The 23401-nt window shown below is 43.6% G+C and overlaps 1 protein-coding gene and 1 long non-coding RNA gene across 2 annotated transcripts; both read right to left on the bottom strand.

The window, feature by feature from the left end:
- Positions 1 to 569: 569 nt before the first annotated feature.
- Positions 570 to 4116, bottom strand: LOC128821590 (IgGFc-binding protein-like). The gene is made up of 5 exons (XM_054002782.1): positions 3865 to 4116; positions 2662 to 2861; positions 1865 to 2245; positions 1334 to 1620; positions 570 to 868 (listed from the first exon to the last, which is right to left on the bottom strand). The coding sequence occupies exons 1-5, from the start codon at positions 4088 to 4090 to the stop codon at positions 811 to 813; spliced, it is 1152 nt and encodes a 383-aa protein (XP_053858757.1). The 5' UTR covers positions 4091 to 4116; the 3' UTR covers positions 570 to 810.
- Positions 4117 to 14889: 10773 nt separating this feature from the next.
- On the bottom strand, positions 14890 to 18658 carry LOC128821602 (uncharacterized). The gene is made up of 5 exons (XR_008441160.1): positions 18592 to 18658; positions 17692 to 17727; positions 15975 to 16113; positions 15367 to 15538; positions 14890 to 14969 (listed from the first exon to the last, which is right to left on the bottom strand). It is a non-coding gene; the product is annotated as an uncharacterized LOC128821602 (long non-coding RNA).
- Positions 18659 to 23401: the final 4743 nt, after the last annotated feature.

The raw sequence follows: 23401 nt of genomic DNA, 5'->3' as shown, positions 1-23401 counted from the left end.
ACACTTGGGGATCACATTGCCCCACACTTACGCGTCACAGCGTTTTACCCTTTGGAGTCACAATGATCCACGTATAGGCATCATCTTGTCCTGGACTTGTAGGTCATGGTACCCTGCATTTTGGACATACTACATGTTTTAGGGTCAAATTGCCCCCACAGTTTGGGGCCATAGTGTCTTACTCTTTGAAGTCACATTGCACCACACTTTGGGATCAAACATACCACACTTAGGGGTCACACCACATTTTTAGGTCACATGGCCCCACAATTTGCAGTCAAAACACCCCATGCTTGGGGTTGTGATATGCCACACTTAGAGGCCATAGTGCTACAAATTTAGGGGTCACAGTGTCCTGGACTTTGAGTATGCCATATACTCAATGCCATATTGAGAATGCCATATACTTTGGAGCTGCAATGCCCCATGTAAGGGTCCCAGTGCCCCACGCTTGCGGGTCATGTTGACCCACATTTAGGGGTAAAATATTGCTACTCATTGAAATGATGACTCCCCCAGTTTTCCAACATAACAAACAAACCTCAAATTCACACCCCAAAAAAGCCTTTAGAAGCGTTTATTGACTGTTGTATCAAAAGCAGCCCTTGGCAATATCATTTTTATATGGGATTTGGATCTTTTTGACCTGAATTTGATATATTTCTAGGTTCCAGGGTGTGGATGAGACATCAGGGCATTATGATCCACACAGATTTAATCCATTTGAGAAAAATCCAGGAAAATGTCATGGATTTGAGGCAAAATCCAGAATTTTCCCAAATTTGGGGGAATTTGAGATGGATGATCCACCTATGGAATGGGATAGATAGGAGCATCAACTTCCTGACGGGTCTGGCGGGAGATGTGGCTGGAAGAGAAAGAAAGACATCATTTTGGGCAAAAATGGGTCCATTTTGGCAAAAATAGGGAAGTATTATGCAAAATGGATTATAAATATGCAAATAATTGGTCTTTTTATGTAAAAGTGGGTCAGCTTTATGTGTAACGGCCTGATTTCGGGGAAAGTGGCTAATTTTGGGGGGGGAAAGGGTATTTACTATGCAAAATGGCTTGTTGGGAAAAAATTCTCATTATTGGACAAAAGATGCCCCTTATAATGCAAGATGGCTCATTTTTTGGCAAAGCAGTTGCTTACCCGAATCGTTCCCACAGGATCCTGCCTCAGTCGCTGCGGATGAAACCAAAGAAACTGGAAAAGTCCTTCCAGGATCTGCCCAGTCCCTCCCCCACTGATGTTATTGCAAAATTTCTGAGTGGGAAAACATAATTTTCTTGGAGTTTGGGGTAAATAAATTACTGAGGAATTACTCACCATCCAGCAAAATCCCGGGATTTCCACATGTCCACCACTTCTCCAACACTCTGGGCATCATGTCCATCTGGAAGCTTCAGCTCATCTCTGGGGTTTCCATTGAAATTCCCACAGGGGGCACAGAGACGGGAGGCCAGGCCTGAAGTCACGGTGATGGTTGCCTCTCCATCCCGGGTGATGGTGATGGACATCCCAGAGCGGTGGGTGATGGTCACATTCTCAGGGGTTGATGCCACAAAGATGGAGTCAGAAATGGTGGTGGGGGGCTGGGTGAAGAGGCCATTGACCTGGGAAAATTACAGAAAATTATGAAAAACATGATAGAAAACCAGTTTGTTCTTCAGTAAAGGGCTCTAGCTTGGCTAGAGCCAAAATCACTCTTCTCTTTTTGCAAAAACGGCTCATTGTTGGGCAAAATCGCTCCACAAAAGACAAAGTAGCTCACTAGCAGGCAAAATCTAGAAAAATTTTTGCCAAAATCTCTCTAGATTGACCCAAACCACCCAAAACTCCCTCACCCGCTCCACTCACCCACACCTCCATGTTGCCGTTAACACTGACAACGCCCTCACGGACAAAGACGATGGCAGCCGTGGCTGCGGGGACATTCGTGTCACGACAATCGCTGACCTCCATCACCACCTTGAACCAATCCGGTGCCTCCTCATCGCAGAGGGCTGACACCTTGTAGGTGCCACTGGCCAACAGGGGCCCAGTGACACCATCGAAGGTGGTTATGGTGGCTCCAGGCATGACCCGGCAGTGGCCTTCCCTCCTGGCACACACCTGTGCCCCATCATGGGTGACGCACACCTGGTCCTGGGGGCACTGTGTGTCCCGGCACACCAGTCCCCGTGATGGGTGACAATGGCATTCCTTGGAGCAGTTGTTGAAGGTGACAGTCTCATCTGCCTGGAACAGGAAATCTCACAGGTTAAGCACAATCTCCCAAATTTTGGAGTAATTTCCTGAATTCCAAAGGGGGAAATCCTAGAGAGTGAGAAATTCAGGTGGATTTGGGGCACTTTGGGCAGCTCAATCAGTTAATGGTAACTTTTTCCCTGCTAATCACAAATTTTTTGCATTCTTTGTCTTTTTTTCCCCATTAATTTTTCCTTTTGTCTCATTCATTCATTTTTTCTGGGTGCTTCCTTGGCAACTGTCCTTTTTTTCCCCCGACAATTGTCCTTTTTGCTGTTAATTGCCCTTTTTTTACCCCAAACCCTCTGAAATTTTCTAGATGGAGCAGCTCAATGCCCAACCTGATTCCCAGAAAACCAACCCTACCACTCCCCAGCCTCAGGTGTCACCTGTCCTTGTCACCTGACCTTGAGGTAACGTCCCCTGTGGAGGCAGCCACAGCGCTCGGGTGACACACAGGTGTCCCCATCGAAGACGAACCCTTCGTCACACTGACACCCCTCAAAGCATCCCCAGCTGCAGCGGGTGGGGCCCACAAGGGCAGCACAGGTGAGGTCACAGGTGTGGGTGCAGAGCTCATAGTGGCTGTTTGGAGGGCAGGACAGGGCTGGGGAAAAAGGGAAAAAACACCATTGCTAGGACAATTCCAAATTGTGCAGGGTTTTGGTTAAAATTTGAAGGATTTCAGAAAAAAAGATTTTTTTTTTTTTTAATTTGACAGTCTTTTTCAAAATGGGAGTCTTTTTCCTAGTTTCACCATTTCCATCAAAACTGGGTTTTTTTCTGACCAAAATTGGTGTGCTTTTTTTTTTTTTTTTTAATTTGAGGGCATCATTCCACAATGGTGTTATTTCTCCATATTGGAGTGTTTTCAGTAAAATGTTATTAACTTTACCAAAATGGCCAGTTTCTTCAAAAATTTTGGGTTTTTTCTTCAGGAAATTTAGGCTTTTTTTCCAGAATTGGAAGGGTTTTAGCAAAATTGAAAGGTTTTCTGCAAAATTTTTTCTTTCCAAACTGAAGGGGTTTTTTTTCCAAAATTAGAGGAAAGAAGTTCAAAACTGGAGGGAATTTTAAAAAATTAGTTAACTTTTAAAAACGGTGAGCAATTTTTTCAGCTTTTGAGGCCTTTCTCACAATTGAAAGTTTTTAATCAAATTTGAGAGAGAACTTCAAAATTTTAAAATAATTTTTCCATGAAGGGAGAATGTTTTTTTTCAAAACAGAAGGGAATGTTTCTAAAATCTCAGCAAATTCTTTCAAAAATAGAAAGGCTTTTTTAAATTTTTTTTTTTTCACTTTTTAAGGTTTTTTTAATATCGGACAATATTTTCTAAAATTTAAAGGAATTTTTGCAAAATGCGAAGATCTCTTTGAAACGCAGGGGAAGTTGTTCAAAATTTGAGGCAACATTTTCCAAAGCGAGGAAATTTTTTTCCAAAATTTTCCAAAATTTTTTCCAAAACTATTTTGCCAAAACTTAAAGGATTTTTTTCCCCAAAATTTTAGTGGTTTGCTTTTTTTTTTTTGTTTTTTTTTTTTTTTTTCAGGAGAAAATGTAGCTTTTGTGGAAAAAAAGACCTGAAGTGGCAAAATTCTTCCTGACTTACGGCAGAACTCCTTTGTCCTCCACGCTCTGACCATAGCACCAGCAGCTTGGCAAGCAGTGGCGTATGCCTGCAGTGCATGGCACAAGGCGGCGCGGTCCCCACTGGCGGCACAGACATCATGGACACAGTGGGTGAAATACTCCACGGGACTGACACGTGCGTGGCACCCCTGGAATGGCCCTTCTATATCACGGATGATCCCACAGGATCCGTTCCTGCTGTACATCACCTCTTTGGCGACATCACACCTGCTGCACACACCGCCATCACAGCCATCACTGCATGTTCTGTCCTTCTCTGGAACCTTCCAGGAGGTAACAAATTCCTGGGTGGTTTCCGCCAGTGCCCCACTGGGCAGTCGGAAGTCATCACTGGGGTCCCCATCATAGTCACCGCCCAAGCCACACAGCCGGCCACGGTAGATGTCCGGGACAGTGACGAGGAGGAAGGTTGCTGTGTTGTAGAGGATGCGGATTCCTGCGGCTGTGTGAAGAATGATGTTATTTCCCTCTTGGCCAATGCGGAGGTTCTTGTCCTCTGTCACCAGTGGAAGGGTGTAGTGCTCCAAGTCCACCTGGAATGGGGAATAGAGTGACATGTGTGACACTTTAGAATAGAGTCACTAGACCCCACTCCACAGAAATGGTGTAGCTGTGGAGGGAAACACCCACCCTCCTTATAATCATGGTGTCACCATGGGAATCACTGGATCCTCTCCACAATTGACATTGTACCCATGGATGGACACCACCACCCTCTTCATTATCACCACTTCACTGTGGAGACCTCCAGACTTACCATCACCTCCCACCTCCGTCCCCGCTCCATGGTGATGGTGTACCCATGGATGGATACTACCACCCTCTTCATCAGCACTGGGTCACCATGACTGCCTGCCTCATGCTCCACCAACACTGTGAAGTTGACCAATCGTCGTGCCGGCTCACACACTCGCGCCAGGATGTAGGTGCAGGATCCAGGGATATTGAAGGTGCGTCCATCAAAGGTGATATAGTGGGGGTCTCCTGACACAACCAACCGGCCATAACCAGTAGGGTGACATCCCAACACGCCATCTTCCACCCGGCACTCCTCATGGGCACCACAGAATGCTTCCTGGCAAGTCACTGTGCCGTTGGCACTGCAGCGGCAGCGTTCCCGGCATGAGGGGTAAAACTCAGTATCCTTCTGGTAGTAGCGACCAAGGTACTCACAGCCACACTCAGAATGGGGAACACAGTCGGAGCCGCTGAGGACATAGCCGGTGTCGCAGACACAGCCCTCTGAGCAAGGAGATGTGGGACAGGAGGTGGGGACAGAGGGAGTTTGGCAGGTGGGCTGGCAGGGGCTCCCACAGAGCTCATAGTGGGAGTGAGGGGGGCAGGAAAGAGCTGAGGAAAAAAAAGAAGGAAATAAGAAGTGAGAGGAATATCTGAAGGGAAGGGGAGTCCCTCAAGGAAGGAAGGAAGAAAGGAGGGAGGGAGGGAGGGATAGGGAGGGTCCCATTTTCCCTCATCCCACCCACACTCACCGCAGAACTCTGCTGTCCTCCACGTCTCCACAACCACCCCGTGACTCTGGCATGCGGTGACATAGGCAGAGACACCCTGACACACAGTGTCGCGGTGTCCCTTGTAGTGACAGGCATCGAAAGCACAGTCCTGCAGGAACGGCTCTGGGTTGATGACACGGTGACACTCCTGAAAGGGTCCCCCTGCTCGGGCGATCACCCCACAGTACCTGTCCCCACGGTATGGCTGCACCTTCACCGCGTCACACACCGGGCACTCTGCACCACAACCAGCTGAGCACCCAGGGACATCCCCCACTTTCCAGCTGTCACCTAGCTGTGTCTCATGGGAGGCACGGTGGCCAGTGGGGGTGACAAAGTCATCATCAGGGTCACCATTGGCATTGCCGCAGAGGCCACAGACAGCACCAGAGTAGGTGGTGGGGAGGATGACACGGGCGTAGCTGTACCAGTCAAAGGTGACAGTGACACCAAAGTCGGTGGTGACAAAGCCATGAACGCCACGGTAGAACACGGAAAAGTGGGGGTGGGTGAAGGGAAGGGACACAAAGGCACCATCCACCTGCAGGAAGGGGAGTGAGACAAAGAGTGGAGACAGGAAAAAAGAGGTTTGATAGTTTTATTTTATTTTGTTTTTGTATTTTTATTTATATTATAGTTTTTTTAATGTATCTTATATTTTAAATTCTATTCTTTCTTTTTACATTTATTTATTCTCATTGACTTTTTACTGGCTTTCATTTTTATCTTTATGCTTTTTATTCTTACTTTTTTTTGTATTTGTATTTGAATTATTTTTATATTTGAATTTGGTTTTAATGTATTATATATTTAATGTAATTTGAGGTAAAAATTGGGGAAAAATAGGAATTTGGTAGAAAAACAGGGAATTTGCAACACAAATTTGGATTTAGAGGGGAAAGGAAGATTTGTTGGGAAAAAAGGGGAAAGAATGTGAGACAAAATGGAATTTCAGGGAAAATAAGTGATTTGGGGGGACTATGAGGATTGAGAAAATAGGATTTTTTAGGGGAAAGAGGTGATTTTGGGGGAAAAAGTAGTATTTGAGAGATAAAAGGGGGATTTGAGTGAAATGAGGGTACTTGATCAGAAAAAGAGCAGAATTTGCAGACAAAGTGGCATTTCAGGGGAGAAAATGATACTTTTTGGTGAAAAGGGGATTTTGCAGGAAACACAGAACAATTTTGAGGGCAAGCTGGGAAATGTTTTGGGGAAAAGGCAAATTGAGGGAAAATGAAGAGCAATTTGGGGGAAAAGGAGGGAGTCCAAAGGTGAAAAGGGATACTTGGTGAAAAAAACATATTTGGGGAGATAAAGGGAATTTGAGGGATGAGAGGGGGATTTGGGTGAAAAAATTGACAATCTGGGAGAAAATGAAGAATTGAGAATTTGTCATTATAAAAGGGTACTTTGGGGGCAAAAAGGAAGGCTTAGGGGCAAAAAGGTAATTAGAATGGAAAAGAAGGGAATATGATGTAAAGTGGGGATGAAAAGGATTCCTTGAGGGGTTGCCCACCTTGACCTTGCGTGGGTGCTCCTGGCTCATGCTGATGACGCTTCCATAGACCTCAAGGTTGACAGTCTTGGTGAAGGACACGGCACGGCTGCCGCGGTGGTTGTTTTCCACAGTAACATTGAAGGGGACCAGGGTAGCCTTGGGGGTGCAGAGGGCAGCAAACTGGTAGATGCAGGAGCCTTGGAAGTCAAACCTCACCCCGTCAAAGGTGGTGTAGTGTGGGTCACCCGTCCCGATGCAGGTGTAGTGCTTGTTGGGTGTACACCTGGTGATGCCATTAACCATGACACACTTCTCATGGGATCTACATCCCCCTGGCTTACAAGTCACTGTTCCTGAACCCTCACACCGGCACCGCTTCTGGCAGCTCCCATCTTCCCAAAATTCCTCATGGAGCTTGTAGGAGCGATTGTTGTGGAAACAAGCAGAGATGGTGGTGCTGGGGTTGGCAGTTGCCTTGATGTCTACAAGGGATTTAAGAGTCTGTGAGACATCATACAGGGATGGGACTCAGGAAAGCCCCAGTGAAATTCCAAGTGTTGTGGGCACCTGAAGTCAAATCAGGAGGGTTTAGGAGTATTTTAGGGGGAACCAACCAATGCAAGCCTTCCCTGAAATGGAGGTGTTGGTTACATTGACACCTAAACCAAAGTAGAGTTCAAGATACACCCCACAGGGACAACCCTCAGAAAAAATCTTAGCACAATTCCCTGTTTTTTGGGCAGCTGGAGTGAGATCAGGTAGATTTTGGGGTCATTCCTTCCCCACTGGTTTTGTTCATGCCTACAAGGGTTGTAGAGTCAATGAGACACCAAGCAGGGATGGCATTCAGGAAAATGCTGGTATAATTCCATGTGTTATGGACATCTGGGGTCAGATTAGGTGGGTAAATGGATTTTAGGATGTTTTGGGGTCAAAAGACACATTGTTGATTTGTTGATGTCTACAACCATTGCTCTAGGCTAATACCCACAGCTGAGTTCTCACATGGATGTTCATCTCCCTTCCCCATGATTCTCACAGATCCCCACATGAACTCACCACACCCTTCCATGCCCTGTGCAGTCTCCTGATCTCCACAATCTTCCTGGCATGAGGGATGTCTCCAGCTTTCTGCCCAATCCTCACCACCTTCACCAGGAATACCATTGGGAACCATGGCTTCATCATCTGTATCCTCATTGAAGTTGCCACAGAGGCCACAGCTGGCCCCGAAATAGCTGCTGGGCACTGCCACCATGATAACCTGGTCTTCATCATAGATCACCTGCAGCCCAAAATCTGTCTGGAGGATGGTACGACCCTCATTTTGGAAAACCTGGACTTTTCCTTCTTCCAGGGTGGCTGGAAGGTTGGTGGGTTTGTTGTTAACCTTGTGGGGTGGGAAGATGAGGAGGAGGGTTAAACCTCAGCAGGAGGTTCCCAACCCCACAAAAAGCACATACATACAAACAAAGGGAGAATTTATTTTATGAGTAACCAATTTTCATTATAAATCAGTTGTTTTGCCCTACTTCATGGAGATTCACACCAAGAAAAGCTCAAGCTCCAAATCCGAACCATTTTCTACATCTTCTGTGCTAATTTTGTTTGTATGGAGACCAGGACTGGGAAAAAACGTGTTCCACCTGGAAAACTGTTTTGGAATGGAAAAAAATTCCGCAAATTCTACAGGTGTGGCAGTTCTACTTATTTTTTAAGATGAACATCAATATTTCAATGCTTTATCCTTTCACATTTTTTTGATGCTTTTCCTTGTTTTTTGAAGGTCAAGCTCACCCAAATATTATAATCCACTTGGAACAAATGGTTTTATTGGAATGATGGATCTGACACCAGGGGAAACTCACCTGGACAGCCTTGTCCTCACCGGCACGGATGGAGACATTGTAGGCGTAGACATAGACATTGGCCAATGGCTTCTCAGAATGATCCCGGCTCCGCTGCTCCTCCACAATGAAGGGCTCCAGGGTGGGGTCAGCCCCGCAGTACTTGGCCAGGGTGTACTTGCAGCCACCACGGGGGGACACAGAGGCCCCATCAAAGGTGTGGTACTGAAGGGATGGGGAGCCTGTGCAGGTGCCCAGGTAGTCATGGCGGCAGGTGGGCGTGCCCTTGTCCAGGTGACAGCTCTCCTTAAGGTGGCACTGCACCTGCCGGCAGGGGTCTGTGGGTTTATTAGTGACAGAGGATTAAATTCTGTTAATTCATTATATTATTGATATGTCTAAGTGTATATTTATTTACATATTTTGCATGGTTTTATATCTGATTTGTAATTACATGTAAGTGTTTCTATATTATTTATAAATATCTATATAGTACCTCTGTGTTTGTTTAGATATGAATTATTTATCCACATAACAGTTATGTATTTCTGTAATACAGAATTATTAAAAATATAATAAATGTATATGATTCTAAGAAATGTATAAATATAAATTTGTCACAGATATGTTATCTCATATATATATTGTATTTGTTTCTAGACTTAGATATGTATTATTCATTATATATTTATATTTATAGTTAGGGATTTTTATGTATTATTTATGTATTTTTTCATTGATTCTTATTCATTTATTTAGTATATTACATTTTGGTTTTTTACTATTATTCCTATATATTTGTGTATTAGTATTTTTTAAAAATATTGCCATTATAATATTATATAATATCATGTAGTGTTATATATTAATATAATACAATATTATTATTATGAAATGGTATTATTTTTATTTAATAGATGTTTGTCATTTGCAAGATTACCCATAATTAAATATAATTAAATATAAATATCTGTTATTGATATCTATATAATTCTATATCATTTATTAATATCAAAGTCCACCTCCACTCACCACTGTCGCAAGCCCCTTCTGCTCCATAGCGCTTGCCCTGTCCCATCCCGACATTCCACACCCCAAATGCTGCTGTCTCATGCTGCACACGATGGATTCCAAATCCGCTTCCCAAATTTATCCCGACCCATGAATATTCTGTCCCAGGGATCAGCTGCCATGCTACACTCCCTAATGGCCTCTGGTTCAGCAGTATTCCAGAAGTTTCTGCTGTCTTGGCCACCAGGAGGATGCGGTTGTCGTATCCCTCCAGTGCAACAACGCTGTAGGATTTGCAGTAACTGGTTATGTCCGGGACGCTGACAAAAAAGGGCTCAAAGGTTACTGCACCGCTGTTCTCGCCACTGCCCAACAGAAAAACCTGGACACCAGCTTCAGAAGTGAGGAACAAGCCCTGCGGGGATTGGGTTCCATAAAGCAGTGAGTGGTTGGGATGTATCTCTCGTGTGGTCTTGGTGACTTCACCATGACCTGTGACATGCGTTGGTTGGGCAGCGGTGATGTAGATGAGGTTGGATTGTCCCTGGAAGGGCACTGGTGGCACAAGGAAGGATTTTCCCCACCGGGTGATAGGGTGTAGCTGTTCCACCACGTGATCGCAGCGGCTCAACCTGCCCACACAGGTGTGACCACTGAAGACGGCCACCGGTCTCTGTGCCACTACTCGTGTTCCGGAAAGATCAGCTGCACTCTGGATCTGTGCTGCTTGGAATGGCTCCAGTGGGATGGTAAGGGTGGAGCCACGTCGATGCAGTCGTCCACGAAAGGTGATGTCAGCGTTGAGGTGAATGTTGACTGTGGTGGGTTGATCCCAAGCAGCCACCACAAACTGGGCATTGCGGGTGGGGCCAGGGTTGGGGGTGACCACGTGGTATTCCGTCCCCCACCTATGGACTGGAATAATGACGGCGGAGTCAGCTGCTGTAGGTTTGTCATTGACCATCACTGCGGTGACAGCGGCAGTGGTCTTCACTACCACAGCGTTTTCAAAAATTTTGCTTCCCACCATCTCGGCTTGGGGTGGGATCTTCACCAGGACTGGTTGGTTGGCAGCTGCCTGCACCGTCATCCGTAATCCGGGTCTCTTCATGGAGATGGTGGCAGTGGTGGACGGGGAGGGGCCAGTGAGGAGGAGGAGGCGGAAGTCACTGCGAAGGGTGCGCTGGTCACCATTCTGCAGGAAGGCCACCAGGAACTCATCACCCAGGTGAGGTGGTGACATCTCAGACATGATGCTGGGGGCATGGAGGAGAGCTGGGGGGAGGAAGAAGAGGGGTGGGTAACCTGATAGATTATTGATTTAATGGATTATGAATTTGATGGACTACTGATTTGATGGAATTTGATTGGTTAGATGGATAATTGGTTTGATGGACAATTGATTTCAAGGATCACTGATTGCTGGATTATTGATTTGGTGGACTACTGATTTGATAACTGGATCTATTTGGTAGATTACTGATTAATGGATTATTAATTTAATGGGTTAATTATTAGATAAATTATTGGCTTGATGGACTTTCAATCTGATAGACCTTTGATTTAGTTTGCTAGACCATTGATTTGATGAAACATTGATTTAATGGATTATTGATTCAATAGATTATTGAGCCAATTGACTTTTGACTTTTATTGGGCAGACTGTTGATTTGATGAAGTGTTAATTTCATGGGTCATTGGTTTTTATTTGACGGTTGACTGAGTTTATGGACTATGGATTTGATTTGATGGGATATTATTTTGGAGAAAAAAATTAAATTAACCTTGATCTGATGGATTATATTCTTAATGGATTACAAATTTGATGGACTTGGTTGATATTATTAACTATTAATTTGTTAGATCACTGATTTGATGGAGTGGTAATTTGATCATTGATTTGATTAATTTTTCATAGACTCATTCTCCAGTTAGGAGAGTAAGCTCTAGTTGGGAGAGTAAACTCTGAAAAAATATTTAATGAATTAGGTTAATCTGTTGTATCATCATTCACAGGAACAACTAGTTTGAAAAATCATGAATTGGGATGAAATCCCAATTAATTTCCTGGGAAAAAGAGGGAAAATTTGGGCTGGGGAATCCTTCTTCTGGGGTGGATAATCCTTATTTTGAGGCAATTCATTATTTCAGGGGAATTTTATAGCTTTTGGAGCATCTCCCCAACCTGTTTCAACTTACCCCAGAACATAATAATCCAGAACCATCTCAGCACATCTGCTTTTCCCAAGCTGCCATCCATGATGCTCTGGGTGCAAAAGGTGAAAAAAACGTCAAATTCTCATATTTTTTTAGATTTTGAAATTCACTAGAATTTTCCCAAAATTCACCATTTCTTGACATAAAACTCACACAAATCCCCAAAATCTGTGTGTTTCAGCCAAAAACTCATCCCAAAAAACAGTGTTGTACTGAATTTGTCCCCAAAATCTGTTCTCATTCAAGCTATCCTCAAAATCACTACTTAAATTGCATTTACTCAAAAATGTGAATTTTATTGCACCTGGTGCAAAAATTGGCTTTTGGAGGGGTATTTCCACTTGTCTTCCCCCACCATACCAGGTACCTTTGAATCTCCTTTCCCTATTTTTTTCTTTATTGTTTTGCTCCCATTTCCTTATTCCTCTTCCTATTTTTGTAATTTTCTTTTTTCCTTATTTTCCCCACTCCTTCTTTTGCTTATTTTTTCCATTTTCTCCTCTTTTCCCCAAATCCCATTTTTCCAAACAAATACCCTTTTGGTTTTTCCATTTCTTCATTTTTTTCCCTTTTCTATCCTCTCCCCCCTTTTACTCCTTTCCTCCACTTTTTTCATTTCCTTACCCTTTTATCCTTTCTTCCCCCTTTTCCCTTTTTTCCTTCCACTTCCTTAATTTTTCTTTTCTTCTCCCTTCCCTGTTTCACTTTCCTACCCCTTTTTCTCTTGCCTCACTCTTTTCCCTTTTATTCTCCATTTCCCATCTTTTCCCTACTTTCCTGCCTTTTTTCCCTGGTTTTCCTTTCCTCCCCACTTTTTCTTTTTCTCCCTTTTTTCTCCTTTCCCTGTATCCCACTCTTGCCCTATTTTTTTTTCTTTTCCTCTCTTCTTTCCCCAGTTTCCCTTTCCTCCCTCTTTTTCCTTTCCTCCTTCTTTTTTCCTTTTCTTCTCTCTTCTTCCTTTCCTTCCTTCCCCCCCCCCCCCCCCCTTGTTTCCTTCCAAACCCCAGTCCTTTCCTCCTCCAAATCCCTTCATAAATCTTCCAATTCCAACTGCTCCCAGGACCAGACCCAGGGCTGGGGTAGTAGGGTAAGGGGAGGGGGGGGGGGGAGGGGAGATGTGGAGGTGGAGAAAGGGGGAAACTTGAGGAGTCTTCAGATGGATTTTCCCACTTAAGGGAAAATCTTTCCTGGCAAAAAATTTATCAGTAATTAGATCTACATTTGCCCTTACCTGCCTTCAGCCCTGTTTGGTCCCCAGCTTAGCTCTGTATCCCCAAAGAGCTCCGTTTTATCCCCAAATCTGTGAAGAAAATACAATCCCAGGACAGCAGATCTGGCTCCTCCCTCAATTACTTTTTAATTTTGGCAGAAAAGGGGGAAAGAAAATTACTAATCCAGGCACTCTCAGGGGACCACCCCACCCAATGACGTGAGATAATTTTTGGCTATAAAAGGTGAAAACAGAGAGAAAAACACGGGGTTTTTGTTAAAACTGATGTCAAAAATTGGCATTACCAGATATCGAGGTTTTTTTGCCCAATGTGGTTTGAATTATTACACAATGACAAGGAGGTGGTAGAGCAAAAAGAGTGTATTTTTTGAGAAATAGAGGGTGTGATTTGGGAAAAAAAAAAAAAAAAAAAAAAAAAAAAAAAAAAAAAAAAAAAAAGAGAGAAAAGGGAAAAAAGAGAAGGGGAGGGAGGGATGGATTAAAAAAAATGCATTTTGTGGGTTGAGGAATTGATGGGATCACTCGGCCCAGGCCCATGGCATGAGGTGCACCAAGGGGAAGTGCCAGGTCCTGCCCTTGGGTCACAACAACCTCTGCAGTTCCAGGCTGGGGAACAGTGGTTGGGAAGCTGCTAGTTATAAAAGGCCCTGGGGGTGCTCATGACAGCAGCAAAACCTGAGCCAGGTGCTCCAGGTGGCCAAGAAGGCCAATGGCCCCTGGGCTGTCCCAGTCATGGCGTGGCAGCAGGAGCAGGACAGTGACTGCCCACTGTGCTGGGCACTGCTGAGACCACACCTCGAATCCTGGGGGCAGTTTTGGGTCCCTCATGGCAAAAAAGACATTGAGGGGCTGGAGGATGTCTAGAGAAGGGAACAGAGCTGGGGAAGGGTCTGGAGAACCAGGAGCAGCTGAGGGAGCTTAGGGAGGTTTAGCCTGGGGAAAAGGATAATTAGGGGTGACTATCACTTTCTAGAATTACCTGTAGGAGAGGTTCTTGCCAAGTGTGAGTGAATCTTTTCTCCCAGGCAACCAGCAGCAGGACAAAAGGAAATGCTCTCAAGCTCTGCCAGGGGAGGTTCAGGCTGGACATTAGGAGGAATTTCTTCACAGAAAGGGTGATTGGGCTTTGGGATGTCTGCTCAGGGAGGTGGTGTAATCACCATCCCTAGAGTGTTCAAGAAACATCTGGACATGGCACTCAGTGCTGTAGTCAGCTTGACATGGCGTGTTCAGTCAAAGGTTGGATTTGAGGATCTTAGAGCTTTCTTACAGCCTTAATGATCTTGTGGTTCTGTGAGTAGGAATCAAGGGTGGGGAGGGTAAAGTTGTGTCTTGTATGTTTTTTTGTATCCTGTGATGTCCAAGTGTATTGTAGGTGCAGCATTATGGGGGTGTGTGCTAGGCTGTCTGTTGTGGGTTTTGTCTCCTGTGCACATGGCTCCCATGTAACTTCATATTGCTCAAGACCCCAGAAATTACCGCCCCAAAAGGCAAAATTGGATGAATTCTGTCACATTTCACCCTAAAACCCCTCAGATCCCCAGCAACTGTGGGCACAGTGAGGATGATGGTGACTTAAGTGTGATGACATCACCACGGGTGCCATGACAATGACATGGACACTTCAATGTCTTAGCTGCAATTTCATTGCTCTGCTAGAAGCTGGCATGATGTTGATCTGCACATTGACTTCATCAGTGATAACAGTGGCACTGGTGATGTCCCTCTGCCCCACTCTCTTCGATTCACCTAGAGGAGATATCAACAGAGGAAGAGCCAATTTCCACCCAAATCCCCAATACCCCCTCCAAAAATCCCAGTATTCCCCTCAGAAATCCTTCTTTTCCTCACAAATTATCCCATAAAATTCCCACCTTTCCTCAACAAACTTCCAATTGTTCCCCAAATACCCAATTTTCTCCAGTTACTAATGCCCCTAAATTCTCAATATTCCAACCAAGATTCCTACAGTTCCCCCCAGATTGCTAATTTTTCCCAACAAATCCCGTCTTCCCCTAAATTCAAAGTGATCTTCTCACAGTCCCAAATTATTGCCCCAAATCCCCACTTTCCCTCCCTCATTCCTGAATTTATCCCCCAAATTCACACTTTTCCTCAAAATTCTCAATTTTCTCCTCCAACTTACAGCCAGCAGTTGTTGTTCAGCTGGGGAGGATCCACACCTGTCACCTGGAAGTCATCTACCCGAAAGACCCAGCATCCTGGGACCTTGACATTGGAGGTGGTGGTGATGTTGATGATGGTTTGGGATCCAGGAATGTTTAGAAATTGGTGTCACCACCACTATTGAATCCTGCCTGGGAAATTCAGGGGGGGAATCTAGGAGGGCTGACCCCAAGCAAAGGGGTAGTGCGCCCCTAAAATGATTTTACGATGTGAACATACTTGGTGTCACCCAGAAATGGACCAATCCATGACCATCATTATCATGATCATCTCCAGAAGAGGGGTGGACAACCTCCTGTCTTCATCATCATCATCATCACTATCATCATTATCATCTCAAATATTTGGGATGGGCCAACCTCTGACCATCATCATCATCTCCAGAAGATGGGACAGGGCAACTTGACCTCCCCAAAAATGTTGTGGGCCAATCCTGGACCTTCATCGTGATCGAGATCATCATCATCCCCAGGAAATGGGATGGGCTAATTCCTGACCTTCATCATCATCATCCTCAGAAAATGGAGTGGGACAACCTCCCGCTCCTTCTCCACCCTCCCCACCTACATGTGCTGGGGTACCCCCAAGTCCTGTTTCAGCGTCTCAATCACTTGCTGCCTCTTGTAGTCCACTGGATGTCCCCGTAGTTGAGGATGATGTAGCACATCTTGGAGTCAGTGGTCAGCACAGCCTGGAAGGTGTTGCCCTATGGAGAAAGGTCACAAAGGTCAAGGATGAGTTGTGAAGGTCATGGATGGGTTCTGGAGGTCAAAGATAGGTCAGTCAACAAGGCCACCAAATGGGTCAACAAGAGCCAATGGGTCACCTTCTTGCCCTATGGATCATGGGCCTCACCTTTTCAGAGGTGGAGCCATAGTAGGCCACATGGTCCCAGGTGGCCACCAAGGCCCAGGTGGTAGCTTTTGGGGAAGTACTGGGTTATGTGCTGGCTGATGTCCTCCAGCAGCACCAGGCCAGTGGTCTGTTGGTAGAAGATGTCCCCACCCAGCACATTGTCCACATCTGCCCAGAACGGAGTCACGAAAGGGCACCTGTCCACCAGAGGGAAGGGGTCGGGGGTGTATTGTCTGACAGGCTCGTCAAAGGAGATCACCCCATTGTTGTTCACCTGGAGGTGACACCAGGAGCAGATGGGTGCAACACCTTAACTTGGGTTGTGAGGTCCTTAAGATGAGCCCTACAAGCATGCCAAGAACTACCACCCATAGGGACCCCCAACACCTATCAACACCCCAAGAACCACCTCCCACAGGACTCCTTCAAGACCCACTAAGAACAGGAGCCCTCACTCACAGGATCCCCCAACACCCGAAGAAGCCCTCAAGATCCATCAACATCCCAAGATACATCACTCATAGGACAACCCCAAATACTAGATCCATAGAACCCTCTAACAGCAACCACCCTCAGGACCCTCCCAAGGCCCATCACCCATAGGACTCTGCAACACCAATCCCCCTGAGACCCACTCATGAAGGACCCTTACAAAATCCGCCACCCATGTGATCCCGCAATGCCCACCAACACACCCCAGGTGCCAACTGCCCCAAGACCCACCAGCCATATGACCATGAAGGACCACACCATCACCCACCATCCTCAGAATCTCCCAAGTCCCTCCAACCCTTCCCAATACCACCAGCCCCTCTCAAGATTCCCCACCCATCTGGAGATGTTTCAGTGTCAAGGATAAAACCCACTATGAATTCAAGAAGGGTTCATTTCAGGGATATACACACACACACACACACACGAAAAGTTAAGTAGAAACTGAGGGGAAATTTGGAAAAATGGAGGAAATTCACAAAAATATGGAATTTGGGGTGACCTACAAACACAATTTGGTAGGTTTTTGCCATAGAAGGTGAAGGGAACGGAGAGGGTGATCGCCTCAGATGTCCCATCATTGAGTTTGGGGTTGGTTTTATCCCCCTGGTGCAGTCCATAGGGATAGAGCAGGGATCCTGCTAGAGTGGGAAAATCAGGATTTGGGAACTGTCCTCAAATTCGCACCCAATTACATGGATTTTGGGGTGTGACCCACCAAATTCGGGGTTCCCATGGTCTTGGTTAGCCAAAAATGGATGTGTTTTCTCCTGGGTTTTCATGGTGAAACTGGGGTGAAAGGGAATGACCCCAGTGGAATTACATGGGGAACACATGGATTTTGGGAGAATAGCAGGAAAATTGTATGATGTGGGTGGGAGAAAGTCTGATTTAGGTGGAAATAATGTTTTTTTAGGGCAAAGCCCCCAAAATTCACCTTTTTCAGATGAGGTTTTTGTATCCACCATGGAACCTGGAGAAGAAATAGGAGGGAAAATCAGTTGATCAATCATTTTTTCAGCAGGGATGAAAATGACAACACTTTTCAGAAACAAATATTTACCTAAAATCAGGAGGAAGAAAACACTAGAGGGTGATATCTTCGACCCTAAAATAACTGTACAAAAACCTGGAAAACTTAAAAAAAACTACGAATTCATCCAAACAAGCAAACCAACAGCCCTCCCCAAAAGAGATGATGCAGCAGAATGAAGTTACAGAGGTAAAAAAAAATTCACATTAAAACACCAAACATACACTTTGTCCAATAATTTCATGTGGAGGGTTTTGGTATGTGTGGTACTTTAACAATTTTTAGAGAGAATTGAAGTATTTGAAAAGTTGGCTTTTTGATTTAATTATAGTACATTTTTAAGTAGTAATTTAATTTAATTCAGGAGATTTAAAATTTTGATTTAATTTTGAAATTTTAATTTACAATGATTCAATTTTAATAAAAAATTTTTATAAGTGAACATTATTTAATTTAATTTCAATTTTTAATTCTAAATGCATTGCCTTTTTATTTAATGGAGTTCTTAGATGAATGCTATTTTTATTTTATCTCCTATTTATTTGATTTTTATTTAATTTTTATTTAATTGAATCTTCAGGTTTTGCTATTTGTGTGAAGAAGTTTTTCTCCTTCTGTGCCCAAATTCACGATTTTTTCCCCTTTTTTTTTTCTGAATAAAATGAGGATTATTTACATTTTTTCATGCATTTTTAAGTGATTTAAAGGCAGAAATCTTCCTTAAATGCATGAAAAAAACAGGACCTTAAAGAGACAATATTCCAAGGAATGACCAAAATCCCACCAGAATAAAAATTCCCTCACCTGGACTTCGATGAAGTGAAGAACTGCAACCTGAAAATGAGCTCAAACACCCTCAAATGCTGGCTTTCACTTAGTCTTGTTCCTTTTTGTAGCAAAACAAAAAAATACTGTAATTTGCCAGCTTCCCACCCATCCAATCTCTCTGAGCTCTCTCAGGATTCTTTAGAAAGGGAAATTTAATAATGTATTGGGCATTTTAGGCTTGTCCAGCACTGTTAAGACTTTTTTTGAATGATTTTGGGGTTTTGGAGACACCTCTGGAGTCCGCCTCACCCTATGTGAAGTTTTTGCCCCTTTCCAAACTTTCAACATTCATCCCCTGATTTAACTTTTTTTAAACAAAAACATCCTTTAAAAAATATTTTTATTATAGATCCTTTATCTCCTTTTTTTAATCATCAGAAATAAAATAGATTATCCCTGTTTATTTGGGATTTTGAGGACTCTTTTTTGTTATTGTGAAGCTAAGAAAATTCTTTATCATGTACTTTCGCCTTTCTTTCCTGGAAGAAAGAAGTCCTTATATGCAGGAATTCTACTTTTTGGAGGAAAAAAAACCCTTTAAACCAACAACATTTTTAGTGTGGTTTCTTTTTTTCTTCTAAAAAGAAGTTAAGATCTTTGTTTTTAGGGATTTTTTAAGGAAAAAACCCTTTTATTCTCTTTATTTTAAGGAAAAAAATCCTGTTCCTTTTTTACCTGGCAATTTAAAAGTTTTTTTTGCAGGAAAATTCTTTATTATCACTCTCCTTTTTTCTTCTTATTTTTCTAAAGGAAAACCCTTTCATTTGTTTGTATTTTAAGAAATGTCATTTTCCCAGTTCCAGATAGTTTTTTTCAAGCTCTTTAAAGTTGTCTGGGTTTTTTTTTTTTTTTGGTGTTTTTTTTTGGTTTTTTTTTTTTTTTTGTCCAGGAGCTGGGCTTGGACTTCTCCAGAATCCTCAGCTGGGACTTGTCTCATTAATTTTGCAAAAATACCCAGACAGATTTGGGTTTGTTTCCCTGAAGACAGTAGATGGCGGTTGAAGCAGGGACAAGGATTCTGAGGAATTCACTGGATTTTTGGAGGGGCTCCCTGGAGGAGAGTTAGCTGGGATGTCCCTTGTGCATTCCCCTCACCCACACCTCTTGTGGGACCCTATCAGTGGCACCCACTTCCAAGTTCTCCAGAATTTTGGGGTCAGTTCCTCTACCTACCCATCTCCAGCTGGGTGTGATTAAGAGTTTCTGACGAACTGGTCAGAGCTTAATGCTCGCCCCAACTCCCCAACCTCACCCAGTCCTTGTCCTGCAAATGTTCCCAGGACATTCCTGCAAGGAATAAAATCCTGTGTGATTTTGCTGGAGAGAGCTAACAATATCGGTAAAACTCTGCCAGGGCCTTGCTGGGAGAGGCAGCAGAACTCCAAGGAAAGGTTAGTGCTGGCAGTCACTTGGTGTCACTGCTTTCAGTGTCTGGTGACAACTGGCCTAAAAACCACACAGTGTGGTATTGTAAAATGCAGGCGAACCCAATGGGAAGAAATGATGATGTCCAACTCCAGTTCAGAAGGCTGAATGATTTATTATAACTATGCTATAATACATTAATATACTATACAAAGGGAGATACTAAAACTACATACCTACTTTTTCTGACTACCAAATCTAACTAACTACCAACTCATGACCTTCTCTTGAGAGTCCAGACACAGGTGGATCTGATTGGCCATCAGGCTCAAACAATCCTCACCAGAATCCAATCAAGCAATCACTCCAGGTAAACAATTGTCCAAACACATTCCACATAGGAAAAACAAGGACCAGAAACAGAAATAGTTTTCTTTCTTTCTCTCTGTGCACCTCTATGAAAAATCCTGAGAGAGAGAGAAATGTGCTTGCCACAGTGTGGAATTTCCTGCTCTTTGCTCTTTGTATCTTAGTGCATCATGGAGAGGTTTGTTTGGTTTGGGGCTGGTTGGTTCTGATTTAACACTTTATCACAACACATGGCTTTTATGTGCGCTGCTAATGCTGGGAGGAACTGCAAAATTATGCTTGCTAGGAATCTTGCTAAGTGATGGTCTTAAAGCTTATTTGCATTAGTATCATCTTCTCTAGGGACATGAATCCTGGATCATGCCCATTCTGATTAGTGTTAAATACTGGTTTTCCTTTTCTCTAGATTGGACCAAATTTTCAGTTCAGGTAAGAGATTTACAGATGTAGTTTGAATTAAAATAACTGTTCTCTTCTGAAATTCAATTGCTTCTTTCTATCCACTGTAAGAAACCACCTTGCTGGCCTCCTAACCATGTTCCCTGGAAAGGCACAATCTGAGGAGTCATGTCTTTCAAGGCCACCCAAAATTCTGGATGGATCCCTTGATGAGTATTCAGCTTTTAGGTCCTGAAGAAGGCTGAGTCAAATGACACAAATTCTGTTTGCTTGGAAAACTGTCAGTTTAAACAACAGAAAGCAGGAGTTTGGATTCCCATTAGTTTTAAACCTTGGCCTTAGAATATTGTTGCTGTGTTTGCCCTCATTAGGTTGTTGTTGTTGCTGTAACTTCTTACAACTGGAACCAGCAAGAGTTACAACAGAGAAAGAGAGCACTCTTCCCTGCCTCTTCTGTCTGGTACTGATCACAGAACACAGGATTTTAGCCTCACTCCCTTCTGCCTCAGCAGCTGTGACCCTAAACACAATAAACTCTTTATTTTTCTGGTTGGAGGGAGGAAGTTGACATGCCAGCCACATTTTCCTTCTGGAACCTTCACTCCACAGCATTCCAACAGGGTAGCCTCTGTCACCTTCCCCCAGAGCCTCTGGAAAGGGCTGTGCACAGGGCTGTGATGCAGGACGTGGTGAAACACTGATCTGATCTGATGAGGCAGCTCTTGTGTTTCCTTTCCTGCCGTGCTAATGATCTCTGCACGCAGCCAGAGGAAGTGCAGCCTGAAGGATTGTCTGTCTCGCCCAAGGGCAGCCTAGGTCGGGAGAGGAAAGTAGGTTTTAATCAGGGTCCCCAGAGTGTGACAAGGACAGCCCGACCCCGTTCCGGGTGACGATGCCATCAGTCACTGCTGCCATCAGTCACCGCTGCAGACACCTGCCTACTGCCCCAGCCAGATCTCTGGGCTGGTCACTGATACTGCTTCTCTCTCTTTGACTCCTGCAGGAAACCTGCTGGGCATGCCAGCAGCCTTTCTAAAAAGACTCTGCAAGCCCCAGTGATGCAGCACAGCTCCCACTCACTGCTCTGCAGCAACAGTAGGTCAGTGATGGTTTAGTGCTGCACTGAGTTTATGGCATTAATATCCATCAGTGCAGGTTTGTAGTGAAAGTTCCTGGATCTGCTCTCTATTGGTGTCTCTGTTTGTTTTTAAATCCCTCTGCTTAAATTTCTCACGTGCCCTAATTAGTATAGAGAGAAAGAGACACTGGGAACACCTCCCTGATTGACACTTGGGTTTTATTTATCATTAGTTGCATTAAATCTTTTTACAATGAGTGTTTGGAAAGAGAAGGAAATGCAAGGAGACACACAAAGAAGCTCATTTACAGCTTTGCAATAAAAATCTGAGCACACATTATTAAATTTTAATTCAACTGGCTCATTCTACTTAAGAAATTTTACTTTTTAAAACTGAAATTGATGTAATTTAGAATAACTCAGTTTATTTTAACATTTATTTGATTTTAAAGCTTTAAGATTTTAAACTACAGTTTTCTTGGCAAAAAATCCCCCAAATCTGAATTAGCAAAGAGCTTTACAAGGTGCAAAAACATCTTAGTCAGAACTCAGTTCTACATCATCTGGAACAGATGGAAGACTTTGAGCACATCCTGATATTGACAGTAGCTCCACTTTCCCATGCATGTGTGGCTTTACATGCAATCATTTCAGTCCTGGATCTGAATCACACATGCAAACCAGTTATGAACAAAGCTGATCTACCAACAGAACATAACATTTTAGGATAAAATTGCAAGTATTTACCAGGCACTTATCTTTGACTGAATTATATTTGTATTAGGATGCATCTGTTGCATGATGGTGTGAATTAACAGCCTGCCAAGATGACAGCTGTATCATGCTCTGGAAAGTGGACCAGCACTGCATTAGAAAGAAATTTTATTTGTTGCCAGCAGTTTTCAGCTACAGTCAAGACTAAGAAGCTCAAATTACACAGCTAACTTATTCTGAGAAGCTATTTATTTTGATCAGACTGTAGCTTCCTTTTGTGATGACATTGAACACAATGCTCTCAGGCTTTCTATAAACCAGGAAAGCATAAGAGCAGCCAGGTAAAGAAGATTTTATGAAAAAAAGAATGTTGACCATTGACCATTTAAGATGCACAGTGGTATAGGATTTAGAAGAGTAGATCTTGTGTGAATGTGTAGTTTCAGCCTTGAACTTCTTTTCTTACTGTCTAGCCCTAAATGGTCTAATTGTCTTGTGGAGAAATGTCTCCCTTCTTTGTATGCAGCTCATGAAAATGAAGAGAAGGGAGAAAAAGACTTAAAACTTTGTGCTCTCTAAGTGACAAGAACACCTATGACAATGATTAAGTGCCATCTTAAAGGGATGTTCCCCTGTCAGAAGGAGACTCTCCCTATCCTGCAATGGCAGGAATTTGGTTACAAAAGCATGCATGTCTTTGTCCTCTATGAAATGTTAAAGACCAGCTCTAATTTTAACATCAACACGATAGATAATCTCATGTATCTTTTATAATAAGTCCTTTTACATCTGGTGTATTCCTTTACTCTTACTGACAGATTCCCATGTTCAACACAGTGTTCAGCTTTGACTCATGACATG

This window comes from Vidua macroura, chromosome Z, assembly GCF_024509145.1.
Source record: "Vidua macroura isolate BioBank_ID:100142 chromosome Z, ASM2450914v1, whole genome shotgun sequence".
Lineage (NCBI taxonomy): Eukaryota > Metazoa > Chordata > Aves > Passeriformes > Viduidae > Vidua > Vidua macroura.
The sequence above is the reverse complement of the archived record's forward strand: the minus strand, read 5'-3'. Positions and strand labels throughout refer to the sequence as shown.